At 38.1% G+C, this 24,987-nt stretch overlaps 1 protein-coding gene across 1 annotated transcript in view; it reads right to left on the bottom strand.

Moving 5' to 3' along the window:
- The window catches only part of ERO1B (endoplasmic reticulum oxidoreductase 1 beta), a 31,939-nt gene extending 7,224 nt beyond the window's left edge, over positions 1-24,715 (bottom strand). The window contains exons 1-13 of the mRNA XM_034060874.1: positions 24,377-24,715; positions 19,675-19,794; positions 15,810-15,893; positions 15,364-15,405; positions 10,988-11,070; positions 8,990-9,063; positions 5,360-5,480; positions 5,223-5,269; positions 4,078-4,089; positions 3,211-3,237; positions 1,715-1,807; positions 1,298-1,544; positions 439-508 (exon numbers count right to left, since the gene is read on the bottom strand). Of these exons, the coding sequence (XP_033916765.1) occupies positions 439-508; positions 1,298-1,544; positions 1,715-1,807; positions 3,211-3,237; positions 4,078-4,089; positions 5,223-5,269; positions 5,360-5,480; positions 8,990-9,063; positions 10,988-11,070; positions 15,364-15,405; positions 15,810-15,893; positions 19,675-19,794; positions 24,377-24,475 (1,119 nt within the window). The 5' untranslated portion in view covers positions 24,476-24,715. The remainder of the gene's footprint in view (positions 1-438; positions 509-1,297; positions 1,545-1,714; positions 1,808-3,210; positions 3,238-4,077; positions 4,090-5,222; positions 5,270-5,359; positions 5,481-8,989; positions 9,064-10,987; positions 11,071-15,363; positions 15,406-15,809; positions 15,894-19,674; positions 19,795-24,376) is intronic.
- Positions 24,716-24,987: the final 272 nt, after the last annotated feature.

Raw genomic sequence — 24,987 nt, forward strand, 5'->3', positions numbered from 1 at the left:
GGCCAGGCTGCACAGAGCCTTAGGTGACATGGTTTAGTGTGAGGTGTCCGTGCCCATGGCAGGGAGTTGGAACTGGATGATCCTAAGGTACTTTCCAACCCTAACTATTCTATGATTCTATATTGATGTGAAACAGATAATATTTAAAAACACCACCATTGCGTCTACTGGTAATCCAGTTCAACTCATTTGCCTCACCACAGTCCTAATGGCAGACCCAAGGCACTAAACCAGAGACTTCAGTCTGCTTGGTTCAGGACAACACTTCATTTATTATCATGTAAATTAAATAAGAGGCCTCAGATATGATTCTAAGTTTTTACTCCAGCCTTTTCCCCTCTCAGCAGTACATTTCTCATTGGTAGAGAGGTTTTCTAAAACAACACAGCTTAATACCAAAATGGGTATTTTGGATGTGATTCAGAAAACAAACTTTACCTTTAATGACTTGGCTCCTTTTTTATCTCCAGCAAACATGGACTTTTCATCAAAGTGCATATGGAAGGACCTAATAAAGACAAAATGCAAAAAAAAAACAACCAATGCTGACATACTGTGTTCCATCAAGCTTGGTGAGCAGCTGTTGCCATCAGTGTGCAATACTTTTCAGAGTTCCTAGTTTTTACAAAGTAGCTCTTAAGAATTTACTGAATGGTATCAGTTCTACTGCTCAATCACTGTAACCTAAAATATGTTATTTACAGTTTTGTTGAGAATTTTCTTCACTCCATTTCCACTGATCAAGATTTCTTTCTAATATACACTGCAACTGTCTTAAATGTTCACCTTTCAGTTGATTGTTCTCTGACCACATCTCAAATACCTACCAAGATTATTAGCAGGGACAGCAACAAAACCACACAGAATGTTACAAATCACTAAAATTAGCAAGAAGGAACTGGACTAAAAAAAGTTTACAGACTAAACAGAAGAAAGACGGGATGGCTAAAACCCCAGAAGTTAAGTCTGTGATAAAAGCTGGATTATTCACTGCGTTCTTCTTATACTGAAGAATCAGAGAAAGCAACAAATAGAGAGTAATAGGGAGCTGTGTGGGGCTTGGGGGAAGAGGGGAATTTTGTTAAATATTTTGTTTTTTAAAGATTGGTATATTCAAACCAAAAATATTCACTCTTCCTGTCACATGTACACATTCCTCTTGTTCTCCCATTACTTAATGTTATTTCTTCATTCCACTCTCCTCCTTGTCCTATCCTGTCAAGGACTCATCTGTTCTCACTTGTGAATATAAATGAGAATTTCAAAGAATTCATTAAAAAAAAATCCTATGCCTTACTTGGTGTCCCTGAAGATATCCAGTAAGAGAGCTTTAGATTCAGCATCCTCCTGGCCATTTCCAGTGTAAAGGTCAACAACTGAACGCTCAAAGTATGGTGCAACCTTTGACAAAGCACGCAGCTCTATCAAATACAGGAAATACAAATTTTTGAGCCTCCTTGGTCCTTCTCCTTTTGTTTCAACAGGGTCAAAGCGGCGAGTAAACTCCTTCACATTTGGTCCCCAGCAAGGCTTCCCCCATGTTTCTATACAGAGGGAAAAAAAACCCCAAACCAAGGAGGGGGGAAGTAGAAGATACATATTTAGAATGAAAAAACCAACTAACTACACATAAAAAAAATAATCAGAAAATAACAAATACAAAATACAGATATTGTAGAATTCCACCTAGTAATTTTAAATAAATTTAAGTTACCTTCAAGAAGATAATTTGCACACAGATGCAAGTTGATGCTAGCATGAAGTCCAGAAATGAGCTTATAAAACACTCTTTTCTCAAGGCAAAGACCTATCCAGGAGAAAAGGCAAACAGACTCCAAATTAAATACTGGAAATAAAGTATTAAAACGAATATACCTTGATATTTCAGTAATGCAAGTCCACATTGTTTACATTTCAAGAGTTACAATTACAACACTTAAGCATTGTTAATAATTCCTTATAACCACCATAGGAAAAATTTACCTTTTATTTTTTTATACAAAGCAGTACTAAGAATGAAGTTTGACACTTCTTACTTGGTATTTTAGTGTTCTAACACAGTCAAATAAGCATGTGGTTAACTAATACAGATAAATTGCCACACAAAAATATGATGCTTACAAGGTTTGAGCAATAAATTTCAAGCAGCCTTGAATTTTAACATTCCAGAGGCCACAACTATACTGTGGCACATCCTAATTAGAATTAAACCTACCACTGAATTAGCAGCCTTACAGAAAAACATCAAACGCCTCAGAAAACCTTCTGGCATTGGAAAACAGCAAAATCTTCCCAGCTCTACTGTAAATTCACGGAAAATACACACAGCAAAACCATGCAAAATATGACTTTGATAGGTACTGACTTCTACAGTGGAAACAGAAATGCAGTGGCATTGGGTGGCCAAAATAGAATTTAAATGCAGAAATTACAATACCATTTAGATCCAGGGGCAGAGATTACACTTGGAATTAAGGAGTTTATTCCTTTCTCAAAGGTATGTTTGGGTGACATCCCTGCCACTCCAATCTCCACAAATGGAAGAAGGAACAGCTGATGGTGAAGCCTATCTGTGAAGCTGAGATATGACCTCATTTACAAACATTACTTATTAAATAGCAAATAAATTTGTATGCTTTCCTATAACAGCACCGGTTGGAGATTTCCAACTACACAAGTAAAAGGCTTATGAGAGGCAGAATGAAGTTTAAAATTAAATACATTTAACTCATTTACTTTTCCACATACCTCCAAAATGTGATTTTGACTGCTACCACTGTAATAATGTTTTCCATTTAAATATGAATAAAAACCAAATTGCTTTGCCTTATGAACACACATTATACTCAGTTTATATACTGGGAACAGAACCATGAAAAACTTAGATTTTTTTTAACTGTTTTAAATAAAAGGTTTTAGTAATGTTATTAATAATAATGTCCCCACTTAAATGCCCAAAATGAGCAGAAAATTTGAAGTAGCTGGTACTGGAGTTAACTCCCTCTTTATGAAAGGTGAAACACTGAAGGGTTTAAAGGAGGAGGCCATCTGAATGACTGGGGTTTCCAAAGACCCTCAAGAAAAAGGTGCACAATTTATTAAGGATCCCACACTATGGAGAAAATATTTGGGGAGATAAAAAAAAAAACCCTACTACAATGGTTCTTCCAGTGAATTTAACATTATATTAACCCATCCAAGAGGTTTTACCTTCTAGCCATGTGTAGAAAGATTCTCCTGCAAATACAAGGTATATAGTTAAATGAAGAGTATTAATTTTTCAACATCACAGTAGCTTTGAATTACTATGCATACTAAGGTTAGCTGCCATCTGCACATAAAGCTAAATAATTCAGCTATTAATGTGAGAAGAGGCACTGAAGTGGCTTAACATTGAGGTTATTTTAAATCTGTGGGGGTCAGAATAGGAGAAATACAAGAATGGGCACAACTAAGCTGCTGGTCAGGCATTCAGAATTGCATAGATGCACAAGCCTGATTAGATGTGCTTGTGGTGAAAGACATGATGGAAAAGTGTAATTATACCTGATAGCTTTTATTTTGACTGTATTCTGAAGATTTCCTGTAGACTTACGTCTTTTGTCTGAGAGCTTTCAGTTGACTGAAAAATCTTAGTCTGTCTCACTGCAGACAGACCAAATTTTCTCCCCATTCTCTCTCGACCTTTCCAAAATCAAGGACATTTAAGAAAGTACACAGAAAACTGTCCCTCTTCTTTTAAGTAATCTGACATCAGTATCAATCAGGCTCAGCAGGAGACCCAAGAATCCTTTAATCTATGCATCTCCAGTTACCTTGCTAGTAACACTATCACAACACATATTCTGTTACAAGGATAAGAATCAACAACAGAACTGTATTCTGGTCTTATCCACTTGTTCCCCTACTCCAAATGAAAGAATTATCTCAATAAAAACATTTTCTGATCAATCATCTGCCTAAAATCTTAGCTTTCCTGCCCCTTAATGCAGCATCAATAAAGCAAATAAATCAGATATCCAAAACTCTTTCATGTTTACTTCATCTCTGCAAGTCAGGCAAAACAAGGTGACTTACCATCATCTCCTCCTGAGGGGGGAAAACAAGAAACAAAACAGAACAAAATTTAAAAATCCATAAGCATTAAAAAGATTATTTCCACAGCAAAGCAGTAATGAAACACAGACTTTACTACAAACACTGAGAAAACAATAAACACAAGAAACCTTATTTAATCTACAAAAAGTAGGCTACTTTCCATCTTCTTCCTCCTCAACACCCCCTGAGATTAAACAAATAATAGTAATGAAAGTCACTGAGAATTTGCAACCTTAGTAGCAGCTTATTTGCATATTCTTGAAAGCTACGTTTTACCTTCAGAAAGATGATTAGGAAGCCATCTTCATATTATTCAGCAATATTACCAATGTACCTTTCTGAAATTCTGACCCCTGAACTTTTTATTTGTGTACACCAGCAATATATGACCTTGATAGTTATCATTACTAAAAGCTATCTTGATTTTCTAATGTGTGGTGATGTTTTCTAACTCAATCTATTGGCTGATAGTTAATTTTTAAGGGAAATGGGACCCAGTGGAGAAAATGGATTCATTTGCAAGACCAGGTTATAGTTTTCCATTTAAATTTAAGCACTTAAACCCCAAGTCACGTACTTTTTTTACCCATTCTTGCAGATAACGGAGCCTTCCTAAGTACCCACTCTTTCTTCAAATAATGGAATTATTTGTACATTTGTAATGCACTAAATATTATGGATGAAAAAGGTAAAGCTACATTATACCACAATGACTATGAGCTAAAGTGATAATGCTCTAGAAAAAGCCCTAACCAAGCAACAACCCCCAATCAACCAAGGGAAGAATTCAGAGTGCTGATTTTTTGATTGAATTTTAACTCCTTCCCATTCACACTGGAAAATTACTGTGACACTTACTAAACAGTTTGACATGTACTTTAGCTTTCACGTTAGCTCCCCTGACATCAATATGCCTATTCCTATGCAATAATATTAAGCATGTATGTCATCAAGTCTCACAAATCTTTGCCTAAGTATTTGAAAACGAACAGCTACTGCTACAGAGGAAATTCAAAAAGCAGAAAGCACATCTACAGACTGAACATTACTATTTGTATCACTTTTATTGTGAAAGTCACTATATTAAAAGAAATGCATTAGAAAATAAAATGGGCAAGACCTACCCCTACTAGGTGCCAGTGGATTTAAAGGACGGTAAACAGATCGAGGCCTAAAAAATTAGACAGAAAACACAAAAATCAGTTTTAAGCTAAACTGAAGTGTAAATATAAAAGATTGGCTTCCCCTCCTTCCCAATTACTTGAAGCAGTTTTCTTCATAGATGCTGTTCCACACTCTCCAAGCAGAGGGCCCCTTGTATCCAGTGTAACGTTCTGGATTCAGAAGTAAATCCACATACTGTGCATCCGGAGATCTCTCATCTAAACAGGAAACCTTTTGTTACATATTGTAACTCATCAGTTAAAATGGACTTTATCTTAAAAAACAGTCATGGACTTTAATATAAATAAGAGGTCTTATATAATACTATTCTGTCTTCTGGCTGGATTATAGATGCATTGTACATAAAAACACAGCAATATCCACAACAAACAAAGCTCTAAAGTATAGAATTTATTCCAAAGTCTCTTGTGTGGCCATAATTTTTACAGTTTCTGAACACCCACATAGCTTCTTCAACTCCACCATACACACTCATCATACACACGTCTCTCATCCTATGCAAAGATATAAACAGTGTTTTGTTTTTAATGGGCTTCAAATTCAGGGGTTATTTGCCTGGCAGTATTTCATTGGAAGGGTTGCTTTTTTGAAGTGGGTATACTGCTAAAAGGGCTTCTTAATAAAGACAAGGGTGAAGAAGTGCATCTTGTAGTTTGTATGTATTGTGTATTTATTAGCTAAATCCCTTTTCCCCCCACCACAAGCCCTTGTATACTGGCAGAGAATCTGGATCATATTGTTTAAATGAAGAAACTTTCAGCATATTGCAGAATGCTCTATTGGTTATGGTAAGAAACACGTTATTTCAGTTCATTTAACCTCTGAAGTTCACTACAAATTCAAGCAAGATATCCAAAGGAAACTGTGAAATACTACTCTCTCTGCTTAAAACCTCTATATGAATAGAAACTTAAGTTTTGAGCTACAGCTAGTAAAAAGCAGGAAGACTCCCTCCTCTTTGAAATCCTAGGTCAAGAGCAACTCATGATTGAAAAAACCCCACATACAATACAAGTCAGTATTCCAGAGACTTATTCATAGGAATAGGCCAATCACTGCCACTGAATATTTCCTCAGATGTCAAAAAACACCACAGAGTGGAAACTGCTCTAAAAAGATGATTCTGCATGAGCAGTTAAGCCTTGCTTCAGCAATAACAGCAAGAACAAAGAAAAGAGACAGACACAAAAGACACAAAAGACAGTGAGTGCCAGCTGAGAAAATGTCAAATTACAGCTTTATTTATTTCTTTGACAGCATGCCTGACTTAAGTAGTTCCTACACTTCCTGTGCACCTCAGGTCTCCACATTTTCTTCTCATTACCCATATAAAAGAGAGTCTTGTGGGGCAGTGCAACACAAAGATGGAAAGCTGACCTGAGCTATGATGTTTTTTTCAGCTAGATCAATTCCCTTATCCAGTTTATCATTAAGCCCAACAAAAAGCTTAAAGTAAAAAGTAAAACTGATTCCACAGTCTTGTGCTACAGTTAAGTGAATTAAGAGCTCTCCCACCATCAGAAAGAGACCGAGGAAAAGGGTTTCTATCTCCTCCTGTCACTCCCAGTAGTTATCCTCCCTCATGTCTCCCTGTTCCAGCTCACAAACTGACCTGATAAGTCAGTTGATCACAAGAATCCAGGAGATGCAAGCGAGAGGGCAACTTACTTTCCTGTTATTCAAATAAACTGAATCAGCTTAAAATGTGAAAAAATGCACGGGAAAAACACAGCTGAAGGCAGTACATCCCCCTTTAGCAGGGCACAGCGTAAGGAGAAATGGAGTTATAATCAGCAGCCACTTAAGTTAGTATTACTTCTAAAAGAAATGCTCCTAAACTATACCTTTCTCACCTGAGTTCTCTTGAAAATGTAAGCAGGCAGCCTGAAGACAGTGGAGAGAACTGCAGCTTACTGCATGTAATAGTTCAGGTCCACAGTGACGCTCACTGACTGTTTATTACAGACACAGCTTATACAGAAAACTTTCACAGATCAGACACAGAAGTGCTAAAAGAGAACTTCAGTTGGAAAGTCTACCACAGCTGTTACTTTCTCAGGTGACTCCAAACATTAGCCTAAAGGTAGATTAAAACACCTTCTATTATGCTCTAAGTCTTCCTAGCATAGTAATGTTTTTAAGGTATTTATTAGAAAGGCCTTTAGCAATCGTTTCTGAACCTGGCAATTCTCATATTTTTCTGAAAAATATTCCTTTGAGCTTTGACCATTACAAGCAAATAAAAAGATTTGCATATGTGGAGCAGAGGGAAGGCACGATCTAGTATCCTAGTATTTTAACAATAAGGAAGTCCTTTCAGATAACAGGTGAATTTAGTGCAGATATCATTTGGAAACATAGCAAGGCTGGAGGAGGAACAAACTCAATCTAAGCATAGGCAGCAGAGCAACAAAAATAATACAGTAGCAAGAAACAACCAGCTGCAAGAAATTTGTGCTGGATTTGTGCCAGATGTAATTTCTTTTGTGAGATTTTTAAGAATTAGATGCTAACCCCTCCCATTTATCTTCTGGTGGACCACTCAGTGGATAAAAGAAGTGGCTGGATGGCCACACGCAAAGAGTTGTGGTCAATGGCTCAATGTCCAGCTGGAGATCAGTAACGAGTGGTGTCCCTCAGGGATCGGTGTTGAGACCGGTCTTGTTTAACATCTTTGTCAGGGACATGGACAGCGGGATTGGTGTACCCTCAGCAAGTCTGCCGATGACACCAAGCTGTGTGGTTCAGAGCAGCCCTGTGGAGAAGGACTTGGGGGTGTTGGTCAATGAGAAAATGAACATGAGCTGGCTTCAGTGTGCGCTTTACAGCCCAGAAAGCCAACCGTATTCTGGGCTGCATCAAAAGAAGCGTGACCAGGAGGTTGAAGGAGGTGATCCTACCCCTCTACTCTGCTCTTGTCAGACCTCACTTGGAGTATTGTGTGCAGTTCTGGTGTCCTCAACATAAAAAGGACATGGAACTGTTAGAACAAGTCCAGAGGAGGACCATGAGGATGATCAGGGGACTGGAGCACCTCCCGTATGAAGACACGCTGAGAAAGTAGGGGCTGTTCAGCATGGAGAAGAGAAGGTTGCATGGAGACCTCATAGCAGCCTTCCAGTATCTGAAGTGGGCCTATAGGGATGCTGGGGAGGGACTCTTCATTAGGGACTGTAGTGACAGGACAAGGGGTAATGGGTTAAAACTTAAACAGCAGAGGTTTAGACTGGATATAAGGAAGAAATTCTTTACTGTTAGGGTGGTGAGGTACTGGAATGGGTTGCCCAGGGAGGCTGTGAATGCTCCATCCCTGGCAGTGTTCAAGGCCAGGTTGGATGAAGCCTTGGGTGATATGGTTTAGTGTGAGGTGTCCCTGCCCATGGCAGGGGGGTTGGAACTAGATGATCTTAAGGTCCTTTCCAACGCTAACTATTCTATGATTCTATGATTCTTTTTTATTTCCATCAGTCTCCTGTTCACTATACCAAGAAGAGGTAACAGTGAATGTGCACTGTGTAGACCACCAAATGCTCCTTATAAAATATTGCATTCTTTGCATGTAAGAGGATATGAACTGCCACATTTCCATTTAGCACAAAATTAAAACTTTTTAAAAACAGTTATTTGCAGAGAAACTGTAATGTTTTGTGTTTTTTAAGAGACAGCAAATAAAACAAGCACTGTGAAAAAGCTTAAACGTTTTTACCATCAAGTTCACAAAAATGATCCTGTGAATCATCGTATCTTGCCCAGTCAATGAAAGCCTCCTTACTTTGGTTACTGAGGGGGAAAAAATATTTGATTTTAGATTTTTAAATAAACAACATCAAGAAGAGCTACTGAAAGAAACACAATCCACATACAGTAGTTAACTTGAAATTGCATTCTGAATTACTGTATCTGAGACGCAAGAATACAGAGTTACTGCTTGTCAGTTGCAGAGAGATTCAAGCAGGCATCAACTGCAATACTTCAAAAAGTCATCTTCATGTTAAGACAGCAAGAAAGATTTTACCATCATTATCTGAACAAGCTGTGCTGCAGCAGTGACTTCCTTCAGTAGGAGCTTGGTAAAATACTTTCATAGCATACATTTTTAACGCTTCAAAATACTCCTTTAGCAGCTGTCACTTAGGGCAGCAGAGAGGAGGAATAATCATATTTTCATAACCTGTACTTTCAATGAGATCTATAATAGTTAGCCTTGCTTTTTAGTGGGAGACTGGATGTCTAAAAGCCCCTTATAAGCTAAATAATGCTATGAATATGATTTATCTTAAGCCTTTTAAATAAAAATGGTATTCCATTTTCAAAGGTGTACTGTACCAGAGATCAGTACTTTGAAGTTCCCATGCTATGAAATACAAACAGTGCAAAAGCTGAATGCTTTCTTCTTTGTGGCACAGAACTACTGATGCCACACTACTGACAGCAAAATGTAAGCGAAGCTAAGATTGGGAATTTTGCTCCAGGGCGCAGTGAAGCACTTCGAAATAATGAAAACAGCCTATCCCGTTTGATCAAATTAGTACTAGCCAAGTTCTACAAACACAGGCAATTCTATAACACAATACTTTTCCAACCTTCTGCCAAATCACAACAGGACACTCATACTTGGCATTAAGTGAGGAACTTCTCCAGTCATTACTAGCAGGCATGATTTGATAATCACAAGTAATACAGCTGACAAAAAAAAATAATCCAAAACCATGAGGATGATGCACTGCTAGGCAGAGAACATGGAGGTTTCCCTAGAACGCACAAATTCTTCCCGCACTTGTAGGATCCTCTCCCAGCTTTAACTGTCTATCCTACTCTCGCAAAAAACATTCTCTTTAGCTCTTCATATGTGTATTTAATCTCATATTCTTTTGCCATACAGGAGTGGAGGAAATTTAACAGCTTCTTACTTCAAAAAAAAACTTGGGTAAGGGCTCTGCCCAGTTTGGTCTGTAACACCGCAAACCAGGTAGAAGCAGTCACTCTTTCATAGCAGTCTCATTTTGTCAGATGACAGAGGAAAGAGTGTCAACATTTCTGTCAGGTAGAACTGCTGAAATCTGTGGCCTAAAGCACTACGCCTCTTCATCAACAGTGAAGGATTGATTCTTCTATTTCTGCTTTTGAAAGGTGGGGAATCTAGTAGAATGCAAGTTTTCCTAAGTGCTGTTCCACGCACCTTCCTACTCAGGGGCAACACCATCCTCACACCCAACCTTTACATTGCCGTGCAACAAGTAAGATCAGGAAACTGATCCAAGCTAAAAATAACTCTGCCAACAAGACAAGTAACTCAACAAGCTCCCTGACCTGGTTCACTGAATAATCATGAACAAGGCGCATCAGTGTAACAGAGGGACAGAGCAGGACAGAACCCCTTAATCCAGCACAGTCATCAAGAACGAAGACTGATACTGGTAAAAAGTAGAAAAAAAAGGTAGGGTTATTTGCAAGTTTCCTCTGAGTCTTGATGCTGTAAGATACCTTTTTCACCTTTTGCAAATAGTATCAAAGTGTACTTAAAAGAAGTCTGCTTACCACATAACACCTTCAAATGTTCTTGCATCACTTTACATTTACTTTCTAATTAGAGAGTTATGGAAAGAATGAAGAACAAAAACTAGCACATTGCAGAAACAAGACAGACAAAACAAAATGCTCTTTTGTTACAATTTTTGTACTGTTGTTGTTAATCACAGCATACCTTAAGGTACTGTTAACTGCTCCCAGTTTGTTAGCTTGCTCACAGTCTTCCAATTCTTTGGAATTATTTGCCTCTTTTGAATACTGGAAGAAAGTTCATATTTAATATGTAAATGAATTACATACAATTCTCTGAGAATAGGTGACATGAAAGGTATTTCTAGGTTTAGCAGTGAACTGGCAAATATTAGGGAAGATTCTCAGATTCTTGATGCAGTAAATTATTCTGGAATATTTATTATTTCTTTTTCTTCACTTAATTTTATCACACCCATTTCACTTTGTGGATTTAACTACCACAGAAAATTCAGCTAAACATGTAAAAATTTTGTTTCTTTTGCTTTTTCTTTCTGTTTGCTTAAAATAAATGGAGTTCTGAAGTGTTTCTGATACTTATTTACAGTCTTAAAAAAAGATCTTGAAGACAAGCAGTGTCATACCTATAAACATACCTTGTATTTTGCAAGCATAATCATACCTCAAGTTGCATTGGTCATTTCAGTACGTCTGGCCATTTTCCCCTCATGTTTAACTTAATCCTATTCATTGGAATGCTTTAGACATGCACAGGTCTGAAGACAGACTTTTAAAGCTGAACTCAAATTTTGGTTATTTGAAAGCCAGAATAGAAGTATTTAAGCTGAATCCTGATTCTACAGTTTTTTTTAAAAAGTAATTCACTAAAATAGACTTACTACTAGAATAACTCTAAGGAAAGCATTTGAAGAATTAAAGATTTGATTCCACTATTCTATAATAGCATAGTTATGTCAGCAGGGGATTTGTCCAGTGTGTCAGCTTAAAGCTCAAAAAAACCTTTTAACAGTTTTGGAATATAAAAGGTAGCATCAGTGCTCTCTGAAAAGATAAAGAAACCAAACTTCCTCTTTTGGGGGGACTTTGGAGTTGGGAATTTTCAGGGTTGGTTGGCTGGTTGTGGGGTTTTTTGTGTGTTTTCTTTTTCAGACTGAACCTTAGGTTTACATGGTTTTCTACGTTACTGCAGTCCTTAAGAAATAAAGAAAATTATTTAATGATAAGTAACTGATAGCTTCCATAAAGCTAAACTGCTAGCTTCCCTTCACTTCAAGGCACATACATGCTGACATGAAGGATTATTATCCAAAACTAGCTGAAAATAAAAACAGAAGCTAAAGGCCTTGGTCAACCCTTTGGAAAACAACAATAATAATTTGATACATTTAAAAGAAAAAGGAATAGTTTGTATCTGAAGACAGACTTGTGGTCAAGATGCCAGAGGCAAAGCACCAGTACAATACATGTCACAATACTTGTCAATAAAAATAAAGGATTTAATTAAAACCATTTAGATGAGTAGGCAAGATGACTTCCCTTAAAATGCATTTGCCAGAACCAGTACAAGGAAAAATAGCAGAACTAACTGAAGACCAAGAAATGAAGGTGATTAAAACCCCCAAGTATTTTAAAGCTAAAAAACCCAAGTAGTTTAAATCTTATTAGTGGCCTTGCCCATAATAAATATTTACTCTAGAAGGAGCTTCTCACTCAATTTTCTTGGATTTGCCAGGTGTGGGGGCTCATTCTTTAGCATCATATGGATGTCAAATGGAAAAATATGAACAAAGAACAGATCTGACCTAGAATGAAACAGATATTGCTGATGAAATAACATACTGAGATGCTGAGGTAAATATTCTGCATGTCTAGAGTTGCAAACCAAACCCTACCCTGAAGTAAAAAAAAATTACTGCCAAGAATATAATCCTAAATTGAGGATTTCAAACAGAATGAACATTGAAGTCTCAAAACATGCATCCAGTCCTCACTATTCTCCAGTGTTCAACAGCAATAGCTATCAGATCAGTGCTCTTTGACCACTGACTAGACCTAGACAAAGAATCTGCTCCTGCCAAGGCTGGATCTTGTAAGAGCAGTGTCTGGAAGAAAACAGAAAATAGTTGGGCAGGAAGTAAAGTATTAAGTTAAATGTTGTAACTTGAGTTACTGCATCCCAGTCCCTGCTTCCAAGATTACTATAGCTGCTGTCATGACAGCTACTGTAATGTCTATTCTCCCAAAACATGTTCACCAGTCAAACAGAACAGGACTACTGAAAGGGAAGCTACTTTGTGCCTCTCCAGTACCATTTCAAAAAGCTTATCTTGGTTACAAGAATTAAACAGATCCTGTATCCTAGCTGAACTTTTGTAGGGAGGCTCTGCAAGTGTAATCCTGGTCCTTATGGCTTGATGAGCTTTCAAAAGAACTATTATCTCTATTGTTCAGCAAACAAACAAAAATATCTCTCAATAGCCTAAATAAAGCTAGAAGTTTACAGACTTACCAAAGCAATGGGAAACTGAACAGAAGGCAAGCACTTAAGACCACAGACAGCTTCTCCACAGGATTCTACCTGAGTATATCTACTCAAGAGATTATATCTCTCATTATTAAGAAGATGCCTTTGACATTTTGACCTTTCCAAGGCAGACACTGTTAGGACCAAAGAGACCAACTGGACATGTATCTACCCAGAAGAAAACACACCTTTTATTTCTTTTTTTTTTTTCCCTCCTAAACTAATACTTAAAGGATAATCCACAAGACGCAGGACACTCCCAAATGGACCAAGCACAGGCTAATAGCACAGTACTTGCATACCCATTGAAACAAAAAATTCATAGTAAGATGAGTTTGATGTTTCCTTAAAAGGGATATTAAATGGCTCCAAGAAAGACCTTGAACTGAATCATAAGAAGTAAGAAAACGGTGTAGCTAAGATTTAAATCAGCCCTGATGACAACTTTCCTGCAGAAATATTTAATTTTCTTACAGAAAAGCAACAGATATTAGTGTCTTTGTTCTGCTATAGATTAAAGGTATGGAACTGCCAAATTTTTATTCCTGTAGGTGGTTGCAACACCTAGAAGGCAATTCAAAAGAAATGACTGTAGTAAATATACCAGCAAATGATAGATTCCCAAATAAGCTATCCCAGTTCCTTTACTGTGGTGAAGACAAAAGGTGGCTGATTTTTAACTTCCAAAGTTGAATTTGATATGCCCATGTGAAGTGTCTGAAGAATGGCATACCCTACAGCTATTAAAAACAAAACAAAACAAAAACTAAAACCTCAAAAACTCAAGATCTTCTGCCCAGAGATAGTGCCAAAGATGTTCCAGAACAAGTATTGCTCCTTGTGCTGAAACAGTGAATGACTGATATTTAAACCACGTTAATGAGAATGATGTTTCTTCTCCAATCAGCATAAACCTTTACAGAAAGAGTTAGAGTTTCCTTCTGAGTGAGCTTAACAATGTATACATAAACAGTAGATGAGTCTTCGTCTTCAACTAAAGCTTGACCAGACTTGCCTGCACTCTTTTATGACAACAGAACACAGAAGTCATCAAATCACAATAAAGTATTCCTCTCATCTATTTTTGGTAATCCTTCTTGGCATAAAGTCTAAACCTGATGCTAATGGTCATTTACGATACAGTGAACCACACTCAGGTAAGCAAGTGCCAACTATGCCTGTCCAGCAGAAAGTACTGGGCAGGGTGGAGATATGATAGTTAAGCAAGAGTAAGTACAAATCTGCAACACAGCCAAGGCACTCAACAGGAAGATCTGTCATATGGGCACTATTATCCCATTAACTGCTAAAATCCTTACTCTTGGGTACCATGTTTAGGATTTGGGGGTGGAGAAGGGTTGTTGGTCTTTCTGCTCTGATCTCTTTTCTAGGCGTATATACATACCCTCTTTACTTCCTTGGGTTTGTTAATAGCACTTGGTGAGCTAGAAAGGATCACATGGAGAGAAGCAATCAAATGCCAGCAGCACAAACTGACTAGTTAAGCTTGCGCTGATCACTTGAACATGTATTGTCTTTAGACTAATTAGACTAATGACCTGCTCAAGATTAAATATGGCAAAACTACATGTAATCCTTCAGGTTCTTTCAATATTAGAGGTTGTGGTTGTACATGATGCTTACGAAAGACTGCACTGCTATCCCTTTTGTGCATCTTAGCCTGTGGCTTTATAGAAGGTGGACTGTATTGAAAATGAAAAAAGAATTTTGTATCAGGCATTCTGTGGCCATGCACTGATGTCCCTTGTCTTTTCATTCATTGATTGAGAGGCTGTCATAGCTTGATTCAGAATGATATGAGAGTACCAGCTATGTCAGAAACACTATTATACATAGAAGTAAAAACATAAAGCCATATACAGGAACTGATAAGTTATGTTAACATTTTCATCACTATGCCAACACTGAAGGTTTGTAATAAAAAGTTATACAGCTACTGTAATGTTAAGTTTAAAAGAATTAAAAAAACCAAAAAAAAGTATCAGTAAGAACTTAGCAAATAAATGATTACTTACCTTATTAGAGCTCCCGGCCTTAATTCCAACAGGTATTTTGCTCTGAAAAGAAAAAAATAATAAAAAAAAAACCCAGTTTTTAGACTGTTAACAGAAATCATCATGCCTGATTAAAATCCACAAATTACGTACTATTCCTATGTAGAGATTGGAGTAAACTTGTTTTTAAATAATTAACTTGCTCCTTTACCTTTTCAACTTGTTATACCCAAAATAGTGCTAGAGCTTAGAATTGACTTATTCTTCAAGTTATTTGTTTTATTGGTAAAATGACTAAGACTTTAAAATACTTTGGTTGTATTTCTGCTTTTGAAATGGAAAACAATTTTATTGTCACTTACTTAAATTTAAGTTCTTATTAGTAAATATAGTTAAAACAGACACTGAAAATTTGCAAAATTTTTAAACAAATAACCTTTTTCTATTTTATATTATTTGATCCATACCTCAGGACAAGGCTCTACATGACAATCTTTGATAGAACAATGGCCGTCATCAGCCCAAAATGGGCATGGTCTCTTCAGGTTGACCTAAACATACAAAAAAAAAAGTTTAAAATTGACACTTACATAAGACAATTTTTTCTTTGGGGAGGGGAAAAAAAAAAGGAGCTCTCGGTATCAATAAATTCTTTAAAATTAAAGGAGAGGATACAATGAAAAAGCGTTATATTCAAGTTTGAGGGTTCTATGGGAGTCTGGTCGGTTGATTGAACTACTTTCCTTCTGAGTATATAAGATGAAGCTTGCTGCAGGAGAATGGTTAGTGATAATGGTCTCCAATGGAGACAAATACATAGTATATTAAAGCACAAATTAAATCTCTCACCACTAACTTCAAAGCAGTATATAAACCACTAAAATGAAGGCAAATCAGTCATATGTTATTCTAAAATGATTGTAGTTACAATCAGTTGTACTATGCAGATCAAGAAAATACATTTGATGTAGAGCAGACTAGTGCACAAATTTCCTAATTCAAACAAGTGCTTGGGTGATTTCAGATTTCAAGAAATAAAACCAGGCAATCATTATGTCATAGCTAGTCAAGGAAGAATGAGTATCATAATGTTCTCAAATTAGGGATCTGATTTTGTATTTGTACAAATACAAATAATGAAGAGAAACCACTTCAGAAACATTACCAGCAAACCCTGTGATGATTAGTGCTCCTATTCTTCATGACACGGCACAATCAAGGCAAGAAACACCACATATATTAGCACATACTACACTGTGAGAGATTAAAACACTTTACTACGTTTGGACTGTCAATGTGAAAATCAGTGAAGGAAATAAAAAACAAACCAAAAAAGCCAGCCTCCATTTACATTAGCCTTACACAAAGAAACATCACTGGTAAAACCCACTCTAAGTGGTCTGGTTTAGGGGGGAATACAGTAATAGAAGCTCTACAGCTCCAATCACTGAATTATCAAACCTGATACTCAGCAATAAAAAAGCCTGAATTTAATTTTTTTTCTTTTTTTTTTCTGCCCAGCATTATACATTGCATACTAAACATAAGGGAAACTAGATCAATATGCCTCTGATACAGAACTGGCACAGTATGAAGAATCTGAGTTGAATTATAGCTATATTTTACTCTCCCTAAGTCTATTCTATTTATTATTTTATTAATAAATGGAAATAATATAAATAAAAAGCAAAACTATGGACCTGAAACAAAGACACAACTTCTGCTCCTTGAAGGACAAATTGTTCTGGGGTACTACATACCCAAATTAAGGTAAAACAAAAATAATTCCCTCTTCAAGTGTTCTGTCAATACCACAAGAGATCCCCAAAGAGTAAAACGTGATGCTTGACTTGCTCATCTCCCCTTTATTATACTAAATTCCTCTACCAAACTTTTCAGCAAGTAAGTTCTCTATTTTCAACACGCACATACAAAGTTAATTGCCATAGAGTATGTGAAGAAAAGACTGTTTTCCAGGTTTCCATTTTGATATACTTATTCAGCATGACTGGGAATTGTAAATTCAGCTTTAAAATGTTAAAGAGATTCCTCAGTCAAAAAAAACTCTAACAAGACATTCAACAGATGGTATGACTTCTTACAAGTCATGACAACTATCTTCTGGTTACAGTTCAAGCCATGCTAGCACAGATACATTAAAAGCAGAGATTTTAGGTTGCTTCACCCCCCCTTGTCACTCTACAAACACCATCCCTAGAAATAAAAAAAAGTGTAAAATTCTAGAACTTTTTGTACCTGTTCACTCATCATCTCTTAAATAAAGCACGAAGTGTTACATTTTACATCACTTTCACAATAAGACCTAATACATAAAACATGCCCTTCCCACCAATTTCTGACAGAAAAAGACCAGCTGACATACTTAGACTACAACCTCGTCCAAAGTAAACTCTAACAATAAAAATGCTAACAACTTAGGAAGATGCAAGCAACTCATGCAGTAACTTCTTACACAGAGAAAACTGTAAATAAAAGAATACTGCTGTCTAAAGTGCAGGTTAATTCAGAAAGAACTACCTGCTAGTCCTAGATCTGAGACAAACTGAAGTTGTACAGTGCTTGTACTTTAATCAGTACCTATCATTCGCTGACTATATCAAACTTCTGCATTTTTTCAGGGTGTGAAGTATTCATTTCATTATTATCATCTAGATTATTATTCAATACTTGTCACAGATTAAAAGTCAAACTTGTTATCATGAGGCTTCCATAGTCTGCATGCTTTGATGTATATAACTATACAGAAACAAAATTTTTTATTCCTTTCTTTCATTGAGAAGTCTTCAGCTATCTAGAAATCACTCAGCACAATCCCAGCAAGAGTTTAAAAACAGTTTTCTTTATCCTTTAAATAAAAATTAGCTAGTCCATTCAGTATTATATATTATATGACTGTTGAACTACAACACTGTGGAAACACTATGGATGGTAATTAGAAATGTTCATGATCCAAATTCCGTTACAAACTAAATTACTTCACTGTAGGAGTGTTTTCACACCCAGAACAAGTATACTTCCCCTATGCTTACTCAGTATTTACTTACACTGTAGTCGACCTAGATGATCATTGCCTACCCTCACAATTTCCGCATGCATCTATGTGCTTAACAGCAATTTCATGATTCTTTTCAGGAACTTAAAAAAACCCCTCTGTTGCTTATTCAGAAGGGAAAGGGTGAAAAAAGATGACTTACTCAGTTTCCTTGTTCAACACAAATTCTTCCCTGTCACATGGAAGTACTAAGTAACGTATGGTGATGGGTGGACTGCACACTGGCCCTTATAATTGTCCATTCATTAGGAAGATGGGGTAGACTTGTAACACATCACTGAAGTATGGTCTGCAGAACCACTGTTGAAATCAAGATTAGCTCTAAATTTATAGGATGAAGTTGCTGTTGTATGAAACCCATCTACCTCTTGCTCATCCTCTTCAAATACTTTGTATCTTTCTGGTGCTTCTGGAGAATCTAATTACTGCCACTATGTGATGTATTATCACTGAAGTTGCACATATGCTGTTTTCCTGAAAAGTGAAGTTAGGACTGTACCACGGAGAAAGAGTTGATTCAGGGTGGTTACACACTACTGCTTGCTCAAACTAGAAAAGGAAGACTTTAGCAGTTGTTTCTCCTTCCTCACATTCATAACCCTATCTTGCATGAGTTTAACGCTTGTCTGGTACCAAATCAGCTCAATAGCTTGCTAGGTTCTGAGAGGGAAGAAGGAAAACTAAAAACCAGCAACTTTCAAGCTAAACATATCTGAAAAGAGAAGTATCAGGCTTCAAAGTCTTCTTTTTCAGATTAGTCTAATACAGAGACAAATAGTATTTAAAGTCATCACGAAGTGTTATTACATACTACTTGAAAATAGAGTACTTTTACCAGTTTATCAAAGGAATAACAATTCTCTCAATTGCAAATACTGAAATTAGAACTAAGACAGCAACCTATAAAAAAATGAAATTGCTGCAATATCTCAGCTCCAAGTTACGCAGGTTTCTTAGAAAACAAGTACTGCATGCTGTCAGAAAGTTGCTAATATATGATCCTTTCCAGATGCAGCAGTACAAAGATACTGCCTTTAGTAGTAGTCATGATTTACTGTCACTGATTCCAGGATTAACACAGCAAACACAACTTATTACCAACATAACTGTCAGGGCCTGAAAACCTGCTACGATCAAATTAAAGAGCTGTTGGCTTCTGAAAGACAATTTAATACAGACAAGTTGATTTAACGTGTAATCCTCCCTATATTTTCTGGATTTTATTTAAATTATTCAGGAAAATACCATTCTAATTGTACCTTGTAATATCTGAAGTAATCACGTTCTTGCAGTTTCTGTATTTTGGGGAAGATCTTGAAAGTATTGAAGTCATCGATGCTTTCTATGTCACACAAACAATCATCTAGGACTCCTGTGAGCTATTAAAAAATACATAAAAATTTATTTTAAATCAAGAAATGCAATATTAACTACAGAAAAATCGCCTAAAGAGAAATAGATGGCAATCAAAAGAAATACTAGTGAAACACAAATACTTTATTTTTCATCATTAAAATACTCAACAACATATCTTACACACTCAGACACAGAAAATAACAGACCTTAGCACTTCTTTTGAGCTTAACTCCACCTCTACATACAGTGCGAGCCAGACTAACACTCTATTTCCTGACAGATTCAGCATATAGAACTTTCTGCAGAATGAATAGCAAGATTTTCCAAACTACAAACACAAGGTACACTAGCCCATTGGCGTTCCATACCAAGTACTCTCCTAGCAAATGCTCATTAACTGAGTTGCCTAAAAAAGACCCCACAATCACACACTGCCATCTTATTTTTATTATTTTTGTGAAAGCATAATAATGCTTTAGCTGGTTTCTTTAGAGGCACTGGATAAAGGGGAATAGGTACTTACCCACCCAAAAAGTTACTAGCTGTGCAGTTAAATTCTGCAAATAAATACTAGGAAAACCAGGTGCAGGCACCTGTACTGTAAGACCGTAAATCTATTGTGAAATTAAGCGTGAATTTTGCTGGTCCCATCCTATTTCTTCTGCCAGGCCAGCAAACTGGTTCAAGGTACTGCACTAGCTTAAGACTACGAAGAGGAGTGTACACAAGAGCAGAAGCGCTACTGCCAGCACAGCAGAGGAAGGCAGGACTGTGGCAAGCAGCAGATGGGAAAGGGCAAACTAACTCAATGGACTGAGCTATAGCAACACTTTCATCAAGATCATGACAGTGTCTTAGCAAAAGGTGTAAACAGTGAAAGCACTTTTCTATGAACATTTGTAGGATAAATTTAATTAAATCCAAACTAACTACTCCTAATCATAGCATCTTAAAAAAATAAAAACATGTGTGAAAGGCCTTTCAAACATGAGGTTAAATGCTTAAGATCATATGTTAGGGAATGGAACCAAACACTCCTGTTAACTACTACTGTTCTTCAGTCAGACAACAAATTAATTGACACACATGATTGCCTAGAGAGCATATAAAATAGGAAAGCCTATCTTGCATGGCCTTGGAAGAGCTTGTAACTATTCAAGGGTTATGTGCAAAAGGAGACGAAGAATATTTTGTGGCACTTTTTTTTTCCACAAATTTCACACAGATGAGATTAAGAAATCACCTAATCTATTTTATGCATGATAGATCACTAGAGAACAGATAACCTTATATAACCAAGCTTGATGCAAAGAAGTCACCAGAAACCAAATTGTAGGCTTCTGTTCTTTTATGAAGCATAAAAGAGGCCTGGAAAATTAATTTCCCCCAGCCCTCTGTGAGAATAAAGGGGTGAAGGTTTGACAATAAAGCATTTAAGTAGAAAATTCAACTTATGTAGATCATACATTTCCAGAGGCACTAAACAGGCTGTCACAACTCTGCAGAGCAGATATGGACGGCGATGAAGTAAAACTCATTTAAGGGAAGTTACTTTAACCAAAGTCTTCTGTGCTGTTATGCTCACCTTGTTAATGTTATCTAGCATCAAACCAGAGCAAACAGCAATTACAGGCTTTTCACAAAGCCAAGAAAGCTCTCAGCCCACATGACTGCCAACTTCAAAGTCAGAAGACAAAACATGTTATTAGTGCTTACAGAAATACTCCCCCCTCATGCATTTTAATCTATAATTATTTCATTCAAATTTTAGAATTTTCTTATCTGTCACACATAGGCAGAAATGAATTTTGCAGTCTTTACAGGTAACACCATACCACAAAACAAACAACAGTACATTCCACTGGAATATAAAAAGGCAAAAAAGATAACTTCCAATATTTTGCTCAAATATTTAAGTCCATAAACAGTGAAGAACAATTATTAAGCTGAAAGCAGTACAAAAGATCCAAGATATTTTCTTTGGACTCAGGAGATAAAGAGTAGGAAACAATTTTGATGACCACCTCATGGAGCTATCCACTGCTTACAAAAATATTTTTACCATCTATGCAAAACCAAAGAATCTTTTCCAGGGAAAAAATGCTCCAAATAAATATGCAGTAATTACACTCAGCATCAAATCCCCATGGAAAAATAAAAGTTGCAGTTGTCCTATTCAACTGAGAAGGCAAACTACTGGAGGTCACCCCTTTGCCAACTGTGTCCGATAAAAATCTCAATTCTACAAATGGCTTTCAAAATGCAGTACAGTTTACTTAGAACACTATGAAGAGAAAAAAATAATTTGAGTAACAAGAGCAAGAAAACTAAATTCTCCATTTCTTTCTCATAACTTTTTCAAAATTGGAACAGTTAGCTCTCTGTACACATAGAACAGCAAAATCAACGTTTCCTTGGAAGGCATGCTCTAAAATTAAACTATGCTATAGCTGCACCAAACCACAATTTCTAAAATGGTTTGACAGCACGCATGAAACACCAATACTGCACATCAGTGAAGTCAGTTAACAGCACTAATAAAACTGCGACACTGGCTTATAGTATTCCAGTTGGAGTTCTTTTATTAGTCCAGGTGTAGTCTTCAGTGCTCTCACATAACAATGTAACACTCTACAAACATGCAGAAAATTGTTTCACTTCTGCCAACATCGGGATCTTCCAGTGAATACTTTTTTAAACTGGAGACACAAAACTAAGAACAGTGTATTATCCAGTTAAAATTACATATCATAAGGCTTACTTTGCTATTCATACCATTATTTTTTGCCTTTTTTGTAACGAACTATACTAGTGAACTTAGTCCACATATATAGTCAACTGTAGTGTAAGTTATCACAGATTTTATTACAGTGGCCAAATATCATCTGATAATTATTTCCAACTGTATGAGAAACTCTAAAAGCATGAGCCTACTATAAGCTGTGTTCAAAAACTCATCTGACAATTGAATAGCTGCTAATTCTTCTCTATTTTCAATATGCTTATCAAAGTATTTCCAGGTATTGTCCAACCTAGCTTAGTTCTTGTACAGGTATGAGAGCTGTACTGGAGATGTTGAACTTCTAACTCATCTTCTCCAAGATAAATCAAACTTTCAGATTAAAAGGTCAATGTCCAACCTGCATCAACTTCTCCTTATGAAATCTGTAAAGAGAAATGTATTCAGTACTTTAACATTAAGAAAAAACTGACAAATGCATGCACTGACAAGCAGTCTATTCATACAAACAACCTTATTAGTGTTATCAGGCTGTTGTACTTAAATTGCTCCAACAGTTAGAAGACCACAGGGACACCTTGTTTTGTTCCTTAATGTTTTACTTTCCCATAGCTGCAGAACAAGAGAAAAGCTACAGGTAACATGACTCCAAGAACTACTAGCTAGCTTATCTTTTCCCTGTATAAGTCAAATTCTAGGTATTTAAACTCTAAATACAATATGCCAACAATTTGCTAGAACAGCACTCTGCCAAGTGTCATAATAGAACCATGCCAGTTAATGGCTTCCTTGAGAATTCAAATTCAATTAGCATTTAGGTACACTAAACCAGCTTTTAAAATAATGGATTTTTAGACCTGGTAAAATCTTGACTTACAACAAAAAAACCCACCCTGCAATTAAAGCTATATGCTAGACTAGACATTACTATGCATGGTCACAATACAGCATGTTACACAAAGCAGAAATTAAAAAAATATGTAAAAAATAATGTTAGCATACAGAAGCCAAATTTTGCTCCACACGGACATTGTGACTTTTCATATAAACTCACTCTAATGTCTTTGACCCAGCTAAAATCCTTTCCTACTTGACATGAACTATTGTTTCAGGAACAGTCACACTGCTGATGAATAGCAAACTCTCAACTTGAGACACCTGCCCTTCTGAAACTGTAAAGGCAATTTACAGAAAGAGTCAGCATTCTTACCCTTCTCTGCAATGTAGGCAAACAGACATAGACCTAAACACAAGCCAAGCCGGGCCACTGCTATTTCCATTCTACTATATGGCTTCTTACCAACTTCATGAGTACACTAAAGCTTCTGCCCATAGTCAAGGGTATGATCCAAGCCAGAACTCTTCAACACAGTATCCCACAGACAACAAGCAGAGTTACTTGCATGAAACAACTCCTCTGTACGTCTTGACCGTTATATACGTGTACTAGCAGCGTAATTCCCCCATCAACCAACTTCTCCCCTGACCGCAGCAGCGGGGCCCCACAGACCGGAGGCACCCAATAGAGCGGTCCCACGTTGGACCCCAGGAAGGAGGAACCGTAGGCTATAGAATAGCAAGGACGTGGGCTGCAGACTTCAGCGGGAGATCCCCCGACTTCTCCGCCGGGGAGGCTGCACAAGGCACGGCCCCGAAGCTGCCCTTTCCCCTACGACCCTCCGAAGCTCTCTCACCACCTTCTCCAGTCCGCGACAAGGAGGACCTCTGCTCTCCCTTCCCTCGGGCACGGGTCCCCAGCCCTGCCCACGGCCGCTGGGGCATCCCTGCCCGGCCACGCTTCTCTTCCCCCTTTCCTCCCCCGCCATGAGGGGGCTCCGCCGCATCGTTCCACCGCTGGTTCCTACCTGGGCCTTAGCTGTCACGACGCAGCCGAGCACCGCCAACAGCCGCGCTGCCACCCGTGCCCTCACCGCTGTGCTCCGGCCAGCACCGCTGTCGCTCATGCTGCTGCTGCCGCCGCTCCGCCCGCCGCGGCTGACGGGGGAGGGCGGCCCTCGCCCCGCCGCGCAGCAGCCGCTGCCGCCGCCACAGGAAAGAGACGAATGAGTCGAGAGGCAGCGGCGGAGGCAGCCCCTGCTCCCGGCGCGGCCGCTCCTGTCTGCGGCGGGACCCGTCGGGCGGGGGCGCCGCTCTCACCTCAACCTGCCCGCGCGCTGCCGCTACCACCGCCGCCGCCACAGCACCGACGCGCGCGCACACACACACACAGACACACGCTCCTCGCGCGCAGCCGCCGCCCGCACGAGCCGCCGCTCCCCCCGGCGGCCGCGCGGCACCCCGGGAGCCGTAGTCCGCGCGCGCAGCCCCTGGCGGCGGCGGGGCCGGGGCGGGGCCTGACGCGGCTCCCAATCGGGGAGGACCACGCGCACCTCCAAAACAAGCGGCGAGGGGAGGGGCCGCTGGGCGCGCGCGCGCGGTGGAGGAGGCCGCGGGCTCTGCGCGGTGTGAGCGTGAG

The sequence above is a fragment of the Melopsittacus undulatus genome, chromosome 3, assembly GCF_012275295.1.
Source record: "Melopsittacus undulatus isolate bMelUnd1 chromosome 3, bMelUnd1.mat.Z, whole genome shotgun sequence".
Lineage (NCBI taxonomy): Eukaryota > Metazoa > Chordata > Aves > Psittaciformes > Psittaculidae > Melopsittacus > Melopsittacus undulatus.